Source organism: Periplaneta americana, chromosome 7 (assembly GCF_040183065.1).
Source record: "Periplaneta americana isolate PAMFEO1 chromosome 7, P.americana_PAMFEO1_priV1, whole genome shotgun sequence".
NCBI lineage: Eukaryota > Metazoa > Arthropoda > Insecta > Blattodea > Blattidae > Periplaneta > Periplaneta americana.
In genome coordinates, this window is record NC_091123.1 from 73,680,800 (window position 1) to 73,701,937 (window position 21,138).

At 36.4% G+C, this 21,138-nt stretch overlaps 2 protein-coding genes across 4 annotated transcripts in view; both read left to right on the top strand.

Moving 5' to 3' along the window:
• LOC138703201 (atrial natriuretic peptide-converting enzyme) overlaps positions 1-5,963 on the top strand; it is a 486,851-nt gene extending 480,888 nt beyond the window's left edge. For all 3 annotated transcript variants that reach the window (XM_069830899.1, XM_069830896.1, XM_069830897.1), the window contains one exon: positions 651-5,963. In XM_069830899.1, the coding sequence (XP_069687000.1) occupies positions 651-805 (155 nt within the window). In that variant the 3' untranslated portion in view covers positions 806-5,963. The remainder of the gene's footprint in view (positions 1-650) is intronic.
• A 14,446-nt stretch (positions 5,964-20,409) lies between these two features.
• The window catches only part of Shark (SH2 ankyrin repeat kinase), a 46,896-nt gene continuing 46,167 nt past the window's right edge, over positions 20,410-21,138 (top strand). The window contains exon 1 of the mRNA XM_069830900.1: positions 20,410-20,581. The gene's annotated coding sequence lies outside the window, so the exon portion shown is untranslated. The remainder of the gene's footprint in view (positions 20,582-21,138) is intronic.

Genomic DNA, 21,138 nt, shown 5'->3' on the forward strand with positions numbered 1-21,138 from the left:
TTATTATTATTGTTGTTGTTGTTGTTGCTATTGTTATTATTATTATTATTATTATTATTTTTATACTATCTTAGAAATAGTTCTTCTTAAATCATGTCAGCAGATGTCCTGCAATAACAAAGCTACAAATTCATAAATATATCTATAGTATAATCAGAAACTAGATTAAGACTTAGAAATAAGATTGACGAAGCCATGATTTGTAAAGATCTTTATGGTGAATAAATTACTATTACTATTACAATGATGTTGAGGTCCATAATCATGATGATGAGTAGGAAGAGGATGTGGATGACTATGATGATAATGATGGCATTAGCAATGATGATGATGGTGGTGGTTTTTTATCATGATAGGGAGTAGGAAGAAGATATGGACGACTATGATGATAATGATGGCTTTAACGGTAATGATGATGATGATGACATTAGCGGTAATGATGTTGGTGGTGATTTTGGGGTCCATAATCATGATGATGAAGAGTAGGAAGAGGATATGGACGACTATGATGATAATGATGGCATTAACAATAAAGATGGTGATCAAGGGGCAGGAAAATGATGATGACGATGATACTTGAAAAATTATTGACTCTGTTACAAGCGATTCAAAACAATTTAAATGATATTCTCCATTGTGATCATTCACAGATCTGCAGTTGACAGCAATGCCTCACACATCACCGTGTCCAGCAGGAGAACTCCGATGTCTAGATGGAAGGTGCATCACCATCCAGCAGTTATGCGATGGAAAGCAAGATTGTTCAGATGGTGCTGATGAAATTAACTGTGGTGCCAATGTATGACTCTGAGAAACTTGAACTGTTCTACATACTTCAGAAGAAATGTTTCCAAAAGTTGAGACAAGAACTCTTACAATGTTCAAAATGAAAGGATCAAGACAGAGCTTTCTTTAAACTTCCAATATCTAGCATCAGTTCCAACATCGAGATGATTGGTTTGAATTGGAAGTAACAGACTGGGTCTTACCTGTGTCACACATTTGCCTTTCAGCATATCAAAACTTTATGGTGACATCTATATTCCTAATAGTGGTACAGTCCGTAACTTTAATTTTATGCAATGAAGGTACAACTACAACACTTTCGTGTTATTTGGTCTTTAAATCAAACATAAGTGATCCTGATCTGTGAGAAACAGTAAAAATATATATAGACAGACAGACATATCTTTAACATTATGACACATATTTTTACGTATGAAGTTCTTGTTAAAGCTGTACACATCTGAAAATATTATAATGGACATCTAGAGATTTATTCGGTGACCGAGACTTAAAAGTCTGCCATTGGAAAGTAATGATCGAATAACATGGGGAATCGCGTAATATGATTTTAACACCTAAGTTGCAGAATAACTCTACTGTAGGGAGTTAAAGACAAATGTATTTTAATTATGGTTTTTATTTCTTATTCATTACCTGAGTAGTACAGAATTTCTGGTGCACTCATGAAAGTACCATACATAACATGTGATTTAATAAAGGTGAGTAATATCTCATCTTGAATATCAGCTCTTAAATAAATAATTTTAGTACACATTTTCATCTCTAGTTTGGGTCCAGTGACAATTATGTTTGTTTACAATTAATGCTGAAATAGGTACAGTATAGGTACTTTCCTACAACATATTATTTCACACATATTTAATACCTACCACATAATGCTTTTAATTATTTGCTGTAACAGAATAGTTGTATATTCGCATATACAGAGTGTTCATTAAGTATGGAATATTTCTCATAACTTCTTAAATTTTAATTTAAAAAAAGTTTTATACAAAAGCTGTTGAAGATAAACCATACAATATGATACCAGTGTTCGAAAAAAGTTACCTAGTTACTCAGGCATAGAGGGTGTGACAGTAAACTTTAATTTTGTTTAATGACACCTTTTTCAAGATTTACATATTCCGAATCTCCATTAAATTTTACGTATGAATGCATAAATATTACTCATTCACCCGTTCCATATCTTTTAACTAAGTATTTATTGAACTTGTTTCATGGACTTCAAACATGAGACAAATGAGCCGTTCAGAGCAGAAGTTGTGTAAGTCAAATATGGGTAATGAGGGTTAAAGTAAACATTCTGTAAAATACAGCGCAAAGTAGCAATTAATATTGAATTCATTTAAACTATTAGTAGTCAGTGGATAACATGAATGACGTATTAATTCCTACTTTGCGCTGTATTTTACAGAATTTTTACTTTAAACCTCATTACCCAATTTTGACTTACACCACTTCTGCTCTGAACGGCTCAAATAAGTATGTAAAATCATGTTGAGTAGGCCATGAAACTAAACAAGACACTACCACTAACCAAACTTTATAACAGATGCTCAAAATGATAACCATTCACAGTCAAACAATATCCCATTCTATCACGGAAACATTCAGTTTCTTTCTTACAGTTACATGACTAATCTGTTCCATCTCATATCTATTTCTTCCATTCAGGATTTCAGTATTCTTTGGACTTCAAGTAATCCCAAAGGAAGAAATTCATACATAAATTTAATCGAGATTCGGAATATGTAAATCTTAAAATAGGGTGCCAATTAAAGAAATAAAGTTTATTGTCACGTTCTGTAACTTGCTCAGGATACAGACCAATGGTGGGCTTATGTGAGGGCGGCAATGAACCTCCGGGTTCCTTAAAAGCCAGTAAGTAAGAAAGTCACATTCTGTATGCCTGAATAACTAACTTTTTTCGAACACTGATATAATAATACTGTATTTTTTACACTGTTAATCTCCAATAGCTTTTGTATACAACTTTCTTTCTTATTAAAATTTAAGAAGTTAAGAGTAATATTCCATACTTAATGAACACTGTATATGCATTGATAAAGAGTTTCAAATCCAGTTATTGTATGCCAACTTTAACGAAAAAAAAAATTAATTTACTGTAATTTAGAGAAAGAATTATTTAAATTGTCATAATGAAATATGTTACATTCACATATTCATTTCTGTTTTGTTTATTGCACCTGCCAAATTCCCCAAGTGAGATTACTTTAATCACAGACACGAAATTGAAGGCCAGGTATAGTTGACGTGGTGTAAAACTGTAGCATAACTTCTTACATTTCAGTATTGAAGAAAGCAATAATAATAAACTGTAGGCCTGTAAGTTACATTCAGTGGTGGACAATCGGGATAGGAAGAGAATCTCAGGAATTTAGTAATACACGAGATTTGGCTTTAAGGTTTTTTAACAGTACTGGTACCAGTATATTTTATGCGGGATATTAACTTGTAACTTCTCACTGTGTTGCAACTCCGAAATAATAAAATATAAAATTGTTACGTTTATTCTGTTTCTCATCTATGAAAATATATTATATAGCAGTATACATTGCTCTAAGAATGCATCAGCTGGCGATCACAAAATAAATTTAATCAAAGCATAGTAATGAATATCAAACATCCCACATGCTTCTCTTTCTCAAAAGAAGAATTATGTATGTGACAGAGTGACACAACTTCTGAATTTGTCAAGAATTCTCGAATAGGATTAAATGTAGGCCTATATTCTGAAGAAACTGTCCACCACCGAAGCTTACTAATGTTTTATTGCAATAAATATATTTTGTAAATATTGAGCATGCATTTAGCTACAACCATTTGCTTTTATCTTGTTGAATCACTTGAGAGATATATTCAAATGTTTTCGTAGGGGATGGAATCTTTCATACCAAATCGAAGTCTCAGCTCAATAATACCATTTTCTTGAAAGCATTAAAATAAATAGGAATATTTATTCGCGAAATCACCTACTTGCCGGAATAAGTCTCATCTATTTAGCCTACATATGCACTTATTGATTAAGATTTTTACTTTACAGTTTTCTTCAGTATATTGCAAAATAAAATATCTTCGAACATTTTTATATTAAAATTGTTATTCTCTTGTTCACAGTTCCAACTAGGCCTAATTTTATTATAAATTCAGAAAAATGTATAGGCCTGACATTTAAAATTGATAAATAATGACTTTCAGTTATATTACAAGATTTGTTCAATTGAATGGCGTATAATCATTGTACGGGGATGGAAGATCTTGGAAACCAAGATTTTTTCAATCCTTGCGCATATAAATAATGTCGTTATTTGATTTATTATTTTTTAGTAGTACCGGTACCGATATTATAAAAGCAAGTGAGCAATGATGATGATGATGATAACGACAACGACGATGCTGGTGATGATGATGATGATGATGATGATAATACAGTAAAATCCCGATTATCCGTCACCCATTAACGGATTCTTTCTCTCGCGCAGAAAAAAATATGAAATACTGTACATTAATTATTAGTACGAATTTTTTCTACAGAGTGTTTTTTAACCTTTACCCTTACGTAGTATGGCCTACTCTTCGAGTGGCCGTACTGTTTAAGTTCTATGCAAAATGTCTTCTACAAGTGTCAAAAGAAAACCTGTTGTGCTACGGAAAAAAGTGCAAGTAATTGAGTGGTTTGGGAAAACAGAAAATGTAGTTCATCTCGCACCACAATACGAGATATAAATTATAACTGTGCGCGTTTTAATGAAAAACAAAATGTAAACTGTATAAAATTTGTAAATCTACAACATGAGACACTACTATTCCTATCTTTCCACAGACAGTCGTCATAAAGAGTTTCCTTGGCCATTAGAAGCCCGTCGTTGAAAACCAGACTTAAATACAATAAATAATGTTTTAATACCTGACTTTCCGGAAAATCAAACATGAATTGTAAAAAAAAAGACTTAAATTAGTGAAATTCTGATGTACTACCTAGCGTGCTAAAAGAAAAAACTATGGAGGAAATTACGAAAAATAATGTTTTAATACCTGACTTTCCGGAAAATCAAACATGAATTGTAAAAAAAAAAGACTTAAATTAGTGAAATTCTGATGTACTACCTAGCGTGCTAAAAGAAAAAACTATGGAGGAAATTACGAAACTATTATGTACTTAGTTTATGAAAACTTTTTATGGTACAGTACCAGTTATCCAATTATTTCGATTAACCATTCACTCTACCTCCTTCATTACCACAGATAATAGAAGTCCTACTATAATAATAATCACAAAAGTGACAATAATCCGAATAGGCCTACCAGTATTTTTCAGGATAGTTCTCGAAATATATGTATATACAGAAATTATACATAAAATTGTTTAAGTTAGGTATACATCACTTTTAAAACTAGAAGTAAGAATAATGTTAAACTTTGACCAAACGAAATTCTGAAGGTAGCAAAATAAAACTTCGAATTTATAATCAAGGCAAATATGCTCCACTTCTTTTCCCCATTTTCTTTGAATATGCACCTGGTTGAATTTAGATTTTTTATCAATAAATATGCGATGTTTTATTTTAACTGAAATTGTCAATTTTCCTTGACAGCATACATTGTGGAACATTATTTTCTTAATGTTATTTCACTTTAGCTACTGAATATTAAAATTCTGCTTTAATTTTCGCGTTTTTTATTTAATCATAGATAGTATCCAGTATACAAGTAATAAAAGAGAAAAGTAAGAGTAATATGTAAATGACGCAGATGAAATATACAAGAGACATTTAATACTGGAAAATAAAATTCAAAACATTGAACACTGAGCACTTATAAGTAGCCTACATCAGAATATATCTGACAAGTGGGTTTTTTCATAATGTTGCGATTAAAACCGGTATTTTTAACTATTAATGCAAATTACACAATGCCTTTCTCTTATGACAAGTAGTTCCCGTTTTTTCATTTAATGCTTTATTATTTGATATTGTACCGTATGTAAAAATGGTGTCAAACATTCAGGTGTAGAAATTAAGGTTATATGGTTATGTATACATAAACTTTGGCAAAGATCAAGACTGATTCTCAGAGAAATTTTTTTTGTAAATAAACGTATTAGAAATATGTTAATAAAATTTTATTACAAAATAGTGAACTTGTACTTTTATTATAAATATTTATATTAATATTTTTAGCTAGTTGTATGGAGAGACAATGTTTACCTAAACTTCACGTAAGTAACCTCAGAATTACAGTCATCAATCAGATTCAATTTCAATATGTCTTCTCTAACTTCTACTTCGAAAAAACTTAAAGTTCCATAACCTGAGAAGGAAAACATCCCATTTGAAAGACTGTTAAAATAACCATTTTATTTTTTCCCCAACAGAAATAAAAAAGAATGTCAAATAATTATATTTTCATGAAATTAATTTTCATAATCATCATCATTGACTCGACAGCCTATGAGCGTATTCCGAATCTCAGCACTGAGCAATCTGATGGCATCACCGTATTCTGAATTTCAGCGATTACTTCACTTATGCTCCACTGGTGTCGCACCGGTTCCATCAGCTTGCAGAGGTGGTGGCAGTATCCATCAGCTGCCATCAGTGAATCTGATTGGTTCTTGTATAAGGCGGGAATTAACAGACAAATGATATCGTGCACTGTTGTGTCATGGTGGTATGTTCTGCTTTGGTTCTGCTGTATTGTTTGTAATGAGCACATCGTAAAAAAAGGTAATGGTTTATGAGCGAACATGTCAACAGACCAGTTATTACTACTGGTCAAGAAATAAATTGTTTATGCTCTCTTTTCTTTGAACGAGATGATAGTACGGAAATTTAGCAAAATCATGGTAGCATAGCACAGACGACAACCTGTACAGCCGCCATGTTAGCCATTGAACCTTCCAGCAGTTTTGTTCCTATTTCGCTGCAGCGTGACGTCATTGATGTCCATCGGTCTGGTGAGATTCGGAATATGCTGTATGGTGGCCTTTGGCCATGTTGAGAAGGGCTTGCTAGGTATCTCTGTCCTCAGTTTGTTTCTTTCAATTTGTAATTTACAGTGTTCTGATGTCCTGAATAACACTATCCTGCCATCTTGATTTAGGCCTTTAGTCTATTAATTTTTATGTACCAGTTGGTGAGACTACCTCAAACTGACGACTTAGAGATTGTATTTATATACGGCTTAAGTTTCAACATCCACAGGAACCTAGTGAACAGAAACAAGATGTACCAGGGCTACATACTCAACGACCTGGAATCACAACATTACGAATTATACACTGCTGCCGCAAGTGAAGAGGACAAAAATTGGGAGGTACTTATGAATGCGTATGGTGCTGTGGACGAGATGGGAATCACCGCCACAGTAGACAGCAAGTGAAGTCTGGGCACAAGGGCCATTATGAAGTGTAAAAATCTGGACAAGATAGAGATAGTCGACACCATCGAGTTCGACATACAGACCAAAATTGAGGGTGACATGCTATATCCCGAGCCTGTGGAAGGTGGGCTTCAATCCTAAGATGTACAGGAGGAACGCTGCTCTCGGTAATCAGTCGTTCCAGGCACAATATTGTCGGACCATCGGTTCTATGCCCCTTTAGCGCTGTCGTCGTTCTTGGAAAAGTTAACGCCTCTACTCACCCCATTCCACCCGTTTCTCTCCCACTACGTCAAACAGCAGGCCACGAACCTTGCCGAATAGGGATGTTGTCAAACTTCCGTTAAACAGTGTCATGTCTCTTGAATATTGCTTATAATACTGTAAGGTTAATTATTACTTATTCATAATTTAATTTAAGTAGGTCTAATGACGCTGATTGACTTATGCAAAATGCTATTACTTGCTTAATAATATTTCTTTCACCACTCCGTGCTACAGTATTCATGTTGAGTTGACAACACTGGACTGCAAGTGCAAATAAACTGTCCCGCAAGAAGGCACAAAATTGTGAGTAGTGGGGGAGAGAAAGAGAGAGGGATAGAAAAAAGAGAAATAGGAATACAGGGAGAGAAATGAATTGCCGAGGCTGAAAAGGAATTAAGGTTCAGTTCGCATATCTTACAGGGGCACAGATCCGATGGTCAGACTATACAAACCTCTGCAGCATCATTTCTTCACCATGGTGCCCATCCACAAGAGCAGCAGTGGCCTGATGAAACAGCAGGCATCGTGCATGTTGGAGCAGTCGTTTCAGATGCCCTTCATTTTTCGGGATGAGGAAGTTTCTGCTATGGCGCCCCTGGACATGGCTCATCTGAGAGCTAGAGGGAGTCTCAGATCGGGAGTACAAAGTTACAGTGATTCAAAAACAATGCTACCATTTTTAACATGATTGTACATTTTTTATTGTAAATAAATATTTTTTACAGTAATTTATATATATTTTTTTCTTTATTCAATTGCACCTACATATCCATGAGATAATGTCCTGACCCTATCCGGCAATACACGCCTCTTTCTGTCCTCAGATATCAGGGCCAGTTTACGTTCCGTGATTGTGTACAGATTGGTTCTTTGAGCGGATGAAGTATTGCTGTACATACAGGGACCGGTTTTCGAAGAGACACTTTTTGTAGTCTTCGAATGTAATACGTCTATCTGTGTCGTCCACTGTAGACGCATTCCTGATTCCCTTGTGTTACTTTATGCGTGCCCCCTGTACGAATGAAGGGTGGTTCACAATAAACCGGGAATGGAAATGAGAACGGAAATAATGTTAAAATGTATTTAAATGTGAGCGTTCACAATAGCTAATTGTGAATGCTCACATTTAAATACATTCATTTTAACAATATTTCCGTTGTGGTTTTCGTTCCAGGTTTATTGTGAACCAGCCTTAACATACACGTCGGGTGCATTTTCGAAATCCAGGTAAGAAGACAGGCATGAATTCTCGATCATTCTCTTAAGCGCATGTGTGAGGAATTCCTTAAAATACAGAACGAGAGAATCTATATCGTGGTACAACAGATGCATCGTCTTGCCAAATGTGGCTTTGAGATCGTAGTGGAACCGGTACACTTCCAGTTTAGCTAGTTCCAATATCGCAAAGCCAATCTGGACGGATTTATTGAGACACATCCCTATTCTCAGTTTCGCATAGGAAATATTCGTCAATCTGTATGAAATTCTTCATGGACGCGAGGATAGGAATTTCTACGTCCTCTCCCTCCTACGTTACAGGCCTAGCGTACCGTAAACTTACGGTCTCTAAATGTATTTTCTAAAGTCTTCCCATACAGACTATTATCATTAATTTATACATGTGAGACAGGGCCCGGTTCTCATCGTTTGCGATTCTCCTACTTATGTTCTGTTGTACGTAGGAGCGTAGGAGGTAATCCCACAGTCTAGTACTGTCGGTGACTCAGAAGACGAGAGCGGACTGAGGAGGAAGGGATATGAACAGATAACGTACGACAACACATGCAATATTTGTACTGCAGTAAGCGGAAACATTAGGTCTCCTTCTGTTCAACTTAGCTTTAATTCCCATACGCATTGTTACTCATGTTTCCTGCACGAGTAATAACCTGGCTACTGGGATGCTTATCTGAGCGATGTTTATAATAATCAACAGCGATAGTCAAGAAGGTCACATTCTTTCCGCTCGTCTTCTCCTGAGTAACGGACAGTATATAAAGTCACGAAGCTCAATACGTAGTAAATATGCATCCATAGATAGTTGCTAACCACTAGGATCGCTACTATCGCCTCATCACAGACAATGCGAAATAGTAGATTACCTGCACAGTCTATTGTTCCTAGTACCCTCACATAGGCGGAGAGAGAATTATTTCCTTGGGAGGGGGGTGGGGGGTAAAGCAAAACCATAGAATCTCCATATAACGGGGTTATGGGGGACATTGTTTACCTCCTCCCCCTGTTATAGCTGGACCGTGGTACAATACAGTATATCGGAATATGATCATTTAAAAAAGGTATTTTCTGGGGGGCATGTTTCTTACAGTGTTACATCCATATCCGCGATGTCGGTCATGCAGACATTGCGAATAGGATAGATCTACGATTGCCAAGAAACACCGCTCCCCCTCACCATTCTAGGCGAACCAATTCTCCGGTAATTTGTCTGTGCTTGCACTAGATCAATCGGTAATTTGTACGTCATGATTTTACTGTACAAATGCATTTATATCAAGGTACAGTATGCATTCCGTCTCCAGATTATTCACGATCGCGTGTCGCTCATACACTGTGAAATGCTGCCGCGTACCTGAGATTGGATGAGCGTATACAGCTGTTGATCCCGCAATACGCGCAACAGCCCTTGCCCCTCGCATAATGCACACTGCCAGGTGTAGGACGGCGCGCCTTGAAAGTATAGGTCTATAGCAGCGTTTCTCAAACTTTTTTGAAGTTGGGACCACTTTTCAGATCAGTTACGCGGACCACCTTACTCTTGTTCCCTTCGAAAGCAAATGTATCATTTTTGTAGTATATTTTAAAATTGAATTATTTAATAGTTAAAATTAATTAAATTAACCCTTTCCAGCCCAAATTAAATTGAAAATTAAAGAAAATATTTTGACATGAAGGAGAAACGCTGTCCGATAGTGTTTTGTTTCGGGATTTCAGGGGTGCTAGCTATCTTAAAAATAACTAAGAATATGGCTATGATAACATATGAGATCATTTGGCATTTTACATGCATTCTCAGAGCAGGTAAAGTGTATGATGCCATATGGAATCATTGGGCTGGAAAGGGTTAAATTAATTTTATATTAGTATTAACTAATTAAGCTAATGTTAATAGAAGAAAATTCATTTTTATTTCTTTAATAATTCAAGACTATTAGAGTTTGGATAATCTATAACTTATTAACTAAAAAAAATAAATGTTGGTACTCACAACGATGAGATGAATGAGCCTACTGATTCTTGCACAATATTGTTCTATATATGGATGTATGCTGGTAAGCTTAAGTCGGAGCACATACATAGAGTCGATTTCTGCAGCCTACTTTATTTTTATTAGATACGTAGAAGCAAACTGAATTATAATCTCTAAAGCACCATTGTACAGTTCACTATATTCTCTTTTCACTTGTGATGCGGTCCAGAAATTAACCATACCTTCCGCTTAGAATTTCATTTTAAGTCCGATCTCATTCGAGAATTCAATTAACTGTTCTCTTTCACTCAATGAAAGTTTGTTAGTTTCAATATCACAGTGAAAGTGATCACGAACCCATGAAAATTCGTCATATTTACTTAGAAAATAAGTTTCAAATTGTGACCTCAGAGTTGTCGTATTTATTGGTGTACGACGTACAGTACGTGACCATTTCAATGTGTAGACTGGATGTCAGCAAAACTATTAAGAAAGTCATTAATAAATGAAAAGGTTCGGTTCTCTGTTATGAATTTGGTGGTCCCTGGCTGGGTTACAGGGCCAGATGTGCAGGGAAAAGATGGCGAGAAACACCACGTTCATAGTGCTTTAAACCCCTCTTTTGTTGTTGAGTGTAGAGTGGGAGGTCAGTAGACGGTTAAGGTAATAAATGTCATAAAATGTCAATACTGAGAGAAAAAGTGAAAGGCGATTGCCATGTGTCATTTCCAAACTCTGAGATTTTCAGCTATTGAGTGATACGCAATTCGTTTGAATTTTATTTTTTCTTCTGCCTTTTTTGAAGGACCACAAGGGCAGACCTCGAGGACCACGGTTTGAGAAACGCTGGTCCATAGGATCTACGCTATACGCACCGAAGGCATTGTCACTTCCAATCTCAAATAGTAATGGTATTTCTCGAATTTTGTGAAATTGTCGCTCCACATCCGAAGAGCCAGGGCTTTAACTTGCGCCTCACTGTGTAGTCGCGAGTATCACGCATCGTCTTCCGCTGGTAACGGAAGCGACACCTTCTCTGGTCGTCAAACCACTCGTACGGGAAGGAGGCTTTCGTATGTACTCCGGGCGGAGCGTACCTAAACGTCGATACTGTAGATGTCAATTTGGACAGCATGTCGAAAGGTAATTGTACACACCTCTCCATATAACTGCCCAGCAATAGCCCGAAGGGATGTGTTGTTGTCTGTTACGATATATGTACACCTCGCAATTCGCATAAAGGTGCGTACACACTTTGCGAACGAACAACGAATGAACGAACGACAAACGAATGCATTCGCTGATTGAAACGGTACATGTGTACGTCGCATCAAAGGCAACGAATCGTTTGGTTTGCCTTCGAAGTGACCCGTCGCTTGTCGGTACAGTTGTCAAAAGAAAAAGTGGCCGCTCTCTAGACACAAAGTTCCCTTCGGGTATCTCCGTTACAATTCGGAGACAGGTGATGTTACATGTTGTTGGACCAATTAGCCTGATATCTACAGTCAGAATGAAAGTTTTTGCGTATTAATCTGTAGCGCAATGGTAGCGTTTCGGGCAAGTGTTCGTAAGGTTGTGCGTTCGAACACAACCTAATGCTTTTTTTTTTTTAGGAGAGAGAGAAAATATAAATGTTTCTGTTTCTTTTATGACTGTTTTAGTAATTAACATCAGGGGTTCATGAATGTATTATAACATGACTATGTCATTATTTATTATGGCATTATGGCTGCAAATGGAAAGAAATATTATATTCTCAACAAAAATATCTTTCGTGGTATAAACAAAACAAACTTACAGGCGTCTGCCTTAAAAATTAAAACAATTAAAAGTTAAAAAAAAAAAGTCACGATTCAATATTTAGTCCATCTTCCTCCCATCTCGATCACATCGTCCAAACAGCGTAGAGTAACGGTCAGCACGACTGGCCGCGAAACCAGGTGGCCCGGGTTCGAATCCCGGTCGGGGTAAGTTATCTGGTTGAGATTTTTTCCGGGGTTTTCCCTCAACCCAATACGAGCAAATGCTGGGTAACTTTCGGTGCTGGACCCCGGACTCATTTCACCGGCATTATCACCTTCATATCATTCAGACGCTAAATAACCTAGATGTTGATACAGCGTCGTAAAATAACCCAATAAAATAAAATAAATCGATCACATCTTTCAATCGAGTGGGCATGGAATCGACTAGTGTTTTCAAATATCGACTGTTCTCAGTCACGACATCCCAGGGACCATGGACGAACTTCCACAAATCATCAGGGCGTCTTGGAGGGGGATTGGGCCAATTTTTCCGCATATGCTTCTTTACTTGTGCCCACATATTCTCTAAAGGGTTCAAGTCCGGAGAGCGACGAGGCCAGTCTATCAATTCAATATCCTGTCTCCTCGCAAACCAGTCCCGAATCAATTGAGATGTGTGGACTGGATGATTATCCTGCTGAAATTGAAGAATTCCAACACGACACAGATACTCTACCACTGCGGGCACTCATGGCAGCGTATCTGTGGTCGAATCGGGTACCAGGAGGACGATATACAAGAGTGGATCCTTCCTTTGTAGTAGAAAAGGTGACTTCATCAGAAAAGATTACTCTTTTCCAATCCCGATCACCATTTCCCACTGCAAAGACTAAACGCTCCTCTATATGCTTTTCCTTATGAACTTCCCTAGGAATGGCACGTCAAGATCTCAAATTGGCGGCCCTTAAACGATTTCTCACGGTCTGGTCGTGGCCAGGGAAATTAACAACTGCCTTCAAAGTAGCAGCGGTATGAAAGGGACTCCTTTCAACCTCTACCACTAATCTGGCGTCCTGTTGTGGTGTTGAAATTTTCCTTCTACCACTCCCAGCCTTTCGGCCAAAAATTTCCGAGCGTTGATAATTTTGCACCCATCTCCGGGCTGTCCTTTCTGAAACGTTGAAACGCCTACCAGCCTCGGATGCCGAAAAACCAAGATGAACCACAGCCCGATTATACTTTCATTCGTTCCTGCACCTCTTTGTGGAGCCATGTCAGTCAAAGTCGCAAGCAGAAATGGCGTCGTGGTTTCCTCAGAGAATTAGCCTCTACCTAGGTCTTAAAATAACAGTAAAACATTCATTATACTAAAAATATATATTCTTCAATTAGGAAATAATAATATAAATACTTGTTAGAGTCTTATTAATAACTATATTATTTTCAAACATAAAGTCCACAGAGTTAAGAAGAATATAATTATTTTATAATCTCGACCTCAGTGTTGTAATTTGTTTTCGAAAAATCTGTATTGAACTGTATCCATGCAATACGTCCTTAAGCATTGCTGCTGTTGCAGTTGGTATTACAACTACAAATATTATTGTCATAAACGTAACCTTTTTATATCATTATTAAATATTCAGAATATAATTGAAATGAATGTTCAGTTGTAGTGTTTCTGACAATGCACTGAATTGCGTTAATACCAGGTAAATGACATAGCTCAGTCGGAAGAACGTAGGAACGTCGGACGTCGCGAAATTCGGAATTGAAATGTCAACGTATCAGGCTCAAATCCTCGTGACACCTTTCCAATTTATTATGTTACAGGATAGTATAATGTAATAATATAACAGTATAAGAAAAAAAACTAACACTCGTATTAGGCAGTTGTATTGTTGTAAACCTAACATTAAATTTATATTACTTATATCACTAACGAACGATAACAGAATACAAATTATAATTTGAATATTATTTATATCGGCAACGAACGATAACAGAATACGAATGGTAATTTGAATATTATTTATATCGCTAATGAACGATAACAGAATACAAATGATAATTTGAATATTATTCACGTCGCTAAAGAACGATAACAGAATATAACAAATTACAACTTGAATATTATATATATATATAGCTAAAGAAACGATAAAATATAAATAACTTGACTATTATTCATATCGATAAAGAACGATAACAGAATACAAATGATAATTTGAATAATGCAGTATTTATATCGCAAAAGAACGATTAAAAATAAAATGAAAACTTGAACAAGGCCGGCCCGAACTCACAACCTTCAAACCATCAAGCGAGCTCTCTACCACTGGTCTCCGGGCGCAGATATGGAATGATTCCATAGGTCCTGAACTGCTTCTAAAAGCACATGCATCGTGTAACATCGCCGTGACCCGAAGTGGACTTAGAAAATATTCGCTATTCACGAGTGCGGCCACTTTTTTTTTTTTTTTTTTTGACAACTGTACATCAAAGGAAGTTGGTATTCGTTGTGGACGGGATTTGCCACTAGTTTTAGTTCGTAGCAGAACGCAGCACTTTGTTCAATTTCATCAGCAGGATGTCGAAACTGGAGTGGACGGAAGATGCTGTTATAAATATTATTAATGCATATAGGGAGCAGGAAACTTTATGGAATCCCAAGCATCCTACTTACCACAATAAAGAAAGAAAACATGATGTTTGGGAAGCTTTTGGAAAGATGTTCAGCTGCAAGGTAGGCGAGTCAAACACGTGCAAAATTTGAAAATTATTTTTGTTTATTTATTTTCAGTGGATACATGTTTGTTGTTTGTTGTAGGGAGCAGAAGTCAAAAATAAAATTGAGTTCCCAACTGACATCATTCCGGAGGGAAAGACAGAAGTCTACAAAAAGATCTGGAATGGGGAGTGATGAAGTGTACGAGTCAACTTTGTTCGCGTATAAACATATGTCGCTCCTTTTGGACAAATTCACGCCCAGAAAAAAAAAAAAAAAAAAAAAACGAAGTTCCAACCTTCTGCACACAAAATAAATTATTGACACTGAAAAGTGCCTTTTCGTAAGCATGATGCGCATTCGACAAACACAGACAAATCCCTCTTTTTAGTATTTTAAGATAATTATTGTCAGTGAGGTCTCCGTGTACTGGAACTTTCCCCTGTCTTGCAGTCGTACCTTAATAAAATCTTCCCGTTCTCAATTATAGCTGTACATACTTCTGGAACAATCCTAGTAATCAGCTGTTTCGATACTTTGAATAAATACATTAAACTTGTATACGAATCTCCTGTAGCGAGATATCGAAGTGTTACTGTTAGCCTTTCCTGAATAGGTATTGCTTCTCGCCACCCTGAGTCTTTCTTGGTAATTTTTGGCCCTATTTTGCACACTAATATTTCGAAGTCTGTTTCTGAAATGCGACAGAAGTTGTGAAACTGTCCCGATTCCATTCGTCGTAAATCATGAAGCAAGTCAGTGCCTCTATATTGATTGTGATTTTCGTAGAGTGGCGCCTGCCACCATCGCCTTTTGGTTTTTAACTTTCTTGTTGTTAAACTGCCTATAATAACAACAGCTGCACTTGCTATAATTATATTTTTGTCTGTCTTTATTGCGGATAATCAGCGAACGTGAATGTTTTCTGATCATTTGCTGATGATTTGTACGTTGCTCCAAACAGCGAACGAACAACGAAGTTTCGTTTCATCATACTATACCATTTCGCCTCCAACACATTATCCGAATAGGGATATCTTATGCGAAGTTTTACCGTCAGATGGCAGGAGCGTTCCATGCGGCGCAACATGTTGTAGGGCTATGTTTTGTCATATGTTACAGTTGATTATGTTTTCCCGCTTGTTGGTTTTATGTGCGTGTCAAAATTATATTTACAGTTATTTTGTATAACCTAGTATAATTTAATATAATTAAATATTTTCTTACCTCATAATTTAATTTAATTTACAATAAATAATAACATAAAACCTGTATAATATTGAGCGATTCCCCGAGATGGGTGGGGAAATCTGCAGTATGCAGAATATAAATACGAGTAAATTGAATGTTCATGAACCTAAACGAGAACTTTGAAAACAATATGCACGAATAAAAAAATAGGAAATATGTCGAAAGTGAATTTTGCCCTCTTTAATAATTAGTATTTAAGAACCGTACGCTAAAAACAGGATATGCAGCCACAATGTGTTTTTTTATAGGGAAGAGACTATCGAGATTGAATTCCTTGTATTTTTTCTGTAGTTGCAGAAAGATCAAATGCAATTTTTAATAGGATGATATAATATGATCGCAATAGTATCACGATTAGTAGTGTGTTTTGTAGGTTAAGGACATGCAGTTTTGAATACTGTGTGGGATGATTTTGAAAATTTGAACTTAAAACATGGCTTTAATAATTAGGGTACAATACATTAAAAACATTATTCACGAAATGTATTTCACTAGGGATCGTCCTGGATAATAAACATTCCAGTTTATCGAGAGTTTACTGCAGGCGTAAAATTCGGAGACTCCTACAACTACTGCATATAATCTACGCTAACATAGCTCGCTGTCGAGGTTGCATATGTTTTTATTTATTTTTCTTTTTCCTCTTCCAAAATGAAACTATAGTCAACAATTCCTTACTTGAAGTAGTTACTTTTATTTAATAGCTAGCATTTTCGAGGCCCAATTTTATTACTTATATTTTTTAAGGTTAAAGCATATATTCAGAATATTTCGGGACCTGATTGAAGACAAAAAGCTTTCCCTGATTTTTACATATAGGAACATAACAAAAATTTGCCATTTTTAGTTGTTTTTAAGAGTATTTAATATACTAATACACTACGTATATCCTCAATGTTTATATACCGAAAAACAAATGCACACGCAAAACGCATCCCTCATAGTACACGTGCGCTATCTGTTGGTGCTAGTTCAGGATATCCCTATTAGAAGAATCGTGCGAACGCGGACGTCGCATTTTGCCGGGACGTGATATTTTAGACAAGTGTTGTACAACTTTCTGCCTGCCTTCATATTTTCTTTCAAAAATGCATTCAATTTTACAATGAGTCGGCATCTATTGGTATTCACATAATATAAATTTATATTCTCTTCAGTCTGAGGACTCAATTTCCTACGATACAGGACATTACCTCTGCAGTTGAATATTCGAAGATTATATTTTCCCATCTGCTGGTGCCACGCAGGAAACTCGGATATGTGAATCCGCTCGTGGGAATCCTCGGCACGAATCTCAGCCAGGACAGCACCGCACGTCGGCGTTGACCGCGTTCTGCCCCGGACGATATGTATGGTAGAGGCCGATGCAACCCACTAACGTCTGCGACGCTCGGCTGGTGGTGATGTCCGGGGGGCCACCGTCGACCTCGTCCACATCCACTGACACCAGATCCGTCGACAGCATGTTCCGGGCGGAGGCGGAGACATCGTTGTTTGCACAGTCTAGTACAGTCGTGGCGATAATGTGACTCACGAGCACATTGTGGCTCGCAATGATAGCTGTGCATTTCCCTTGCTTCCTACGTCTCACAACCCCCACCCTCTCACTCACTGGAATCAAACTCCGTTCCATTTGTATTTGTCTCTGACCTGCGAGTGGCGTATCGTCGCACTGTCTCTCTCAAAATCATGTATCTCTACAAAACGAAAGTTTCAAGTAGGATGGGAGGACGCATTTTTTTGCTGACAATATGATGAGAATATTAAATGTATGATTTGTTCACAAGTATTACGAGGAAAACCGTTGTATAACATAAAACGGCATTATAAGTTACTGCATGTTACTGATGAAACATTAAAAGGTTAAGTGTTGTTGTTATTATTATTATTATTATTATTATTATTATTATTATTATTATTATCATTATCATCATCATCATCATTATCATCATCATCATCATCATCTCTGTACGTCGATCCTTTTTCAGCAGAAGTACGAATAATGCGGTTAAATCTTCAATTTAAACTCACAGATTTACAATGTGATGTTAAATGAAAGCCAGATGTAAGGACTTGACAAATGTTCAACCTTTCAAATCTTTACCAAAAAATAAATATCCGAAGCTTCGTTCTTGAAGCCATATTCGCTGCAACTTACGTTCGTGAAAAATTATTTTCAACAATGAAAATAGTAAAAACCAAATTTAGATCACGACTTCGTGATCAACTACGACTGGCAGTAAGTGACATAATTCCTGATTTTGAAACTCTGTCGCAGAGACATTCTGAAGAGAGTTAATTTTAGGTTGTGATGTGTGGCGTGCTGTACTTGTGCAAGAGCGCGGCCGTTTGGCTACTCAATCATTCACAGAAAAGGAATGGTAAGTACAATAAGTCTCTCAGGCTGCAGTGTAAGCCTTCGAGTCCCTCCTCCGCACAAGAGAAAAAAAGACTTACTTTGGTCCGCTGTGTCCTATATATGCAATGACTGTCCACGTTCAACACTGACCTGGATGACATTCGTGAATCTGATGCTGACAGGAGGACCATCCTGGCTTAGTACTGAAAGAGCCGGGTTCGTAGCTACGGCTACATTAACCTTTTATTTACGAAAGTTAATTTATGGCGTTACAATATATATATATATATATATTACTAACGTACTCTTCGTATTTACCGATGTTGTTTACATGCCTCGTAAGTCGACAATATCACACGTTGCCTCATACTTCATGACATTAATCACAAGGCGAATGGACTAGCCCTGCAGTGTTAGCATCCTTTTCTGGGGGAATGAAAGGGAAACAAAAACGGAATAATTACAACAGACTACTTGGAAGAAGGCAAAAATGTGGCGGGAGAATATTATTCTTTATTTTTAACTAAGTTGTGGGCAAAAATTGTGAAGAAACGTCGTGATAAGTGATATAACACTTTCAAAGTTGAGCTGTTCTTACAAAACAATGCACCTGCCACAAGTCCCGGAATACATTGCGGAAAATTGATAAAGTTGGCTTTGAATTTATTGACCAACCCTACCATATTCGCCAGATTTAGTCCCCTCAAGCTGTTAACTACTGTATTTCCGAAAATTACAAAAAAACATAAATAAATAAATACATTTAATAAATAGGTAAATAAAAGAAAGAAGTTTCCATCGAATGAAACAGTATTATGGCAGCTTCCGGTACCGCAAAACCTGGCCTTTTCATAAGTGCCGGGTAAATAGGCGTGTATACAATAATATGATTTATTTAAAAACAGAAAAAAATGTAAGTAAATACGAACTCATAAACTGTATGAAAGTGCTATAATTAAATATTGGTGATTAGACGTGACAAACGTTAAATTAAAGAACGTGTAAATAGGACTCTTCTGTGTTAATTGTTCTAGTAACATTACCAGCACTTGAGCGTTAAAATAGGTGTAAAAAAGAGGTAAACCCACTAGTGTGGGATTTGATGCATATAGACTAGACGTTACGTTCCCTATCGGAAGTGTGGGATTTGTTGATTATTATTCAATAAGCGACCGTCTCGTTTTACTTGCTGACGAATGGATGAATCACCCTGTTCAAAGATTTGTTGAAGGACTCGTTGATTCACCACAACCATTCATGTGTTTGTTATCTGCGTAACCTTAGTCAGCCAGGTAAAGGGACTACACGACACATTATAATGTACAATATTACACATGGCAATGGCGTTAACATAATACACACCTGTTATGTTTTCTAGTGGTATTATGGTAAAGCGGTCGCAACAATGTGACAGTATAATCCGAAACAAAAATATTAATATGTTGAAGCTTGTTACCAGATTACTCTTAAAGGTAAGTGCATATGCTTTATACTTGTTACTTCAACTTTAGAATAGAACGTTATTTAAGCTTAAAACAGGGACTTGTTAAGACCATTGTTTTATTTAGTTAACATGCAGTTAATCCTATTGTCTATAACTGCTGCAAGCTGCGTTTCCTGTTTATAGTCCAATCGCTTCAGCTGTATCCGGTACGAGAAATGTGACAGCAGGCCGAATGGGTTGGGAGGTGTGTTAAAGGACATATATGCGTAATATTATAAAGTTTTAACACGCACGACTATCGTATTGAAATAAAAGGAGACGTAAAGTAATTGGCTTTAAGACATTCTTAAATGCTTATGGAACGACTCACGTAAGTTACATAGGTATTACATGCCTACAACATAATTAGTAATGAGCAATAGCAAGGTTAGGTTTCGTACTTCGTAGATAGTGAGGTTAGTAGTACGCAGTAGATGTATATTAAATTTGTGGCTTATTTATTTAACACAAGTTGTTGCTTATAATATTTATTCTTTGTTATATCTTATTCAGCAGTATGACAATGCCTAGGAAAGTTGCTTTTTGTTTCTGTTTTGACAAGAGAACTCGTCCATACTTCACTATTTTCATAATTATCACTTGTGAAGAAAACATAGTGAATGAGAAATCCGTGTCCAATATTTGTCACTTTGTAATTACATTACTGCATACAGCGCCAAAGAATAATTCTTAAAGTAGAAGAATGTCTTCTATGCAAAAGTATAATCAGAATTTAAAGTAGGCCTACCTACATAGTTTAGTAGAGAACATTAATTTCCTTAAATTTATTCCTGTTAATACTGTTTCTAAATGTTACCATTAAGTAAATAAGCTACAGTCATTGTTAATATCGGCGTGATTGACTCAGTTATATTAAAATTAGGCTAT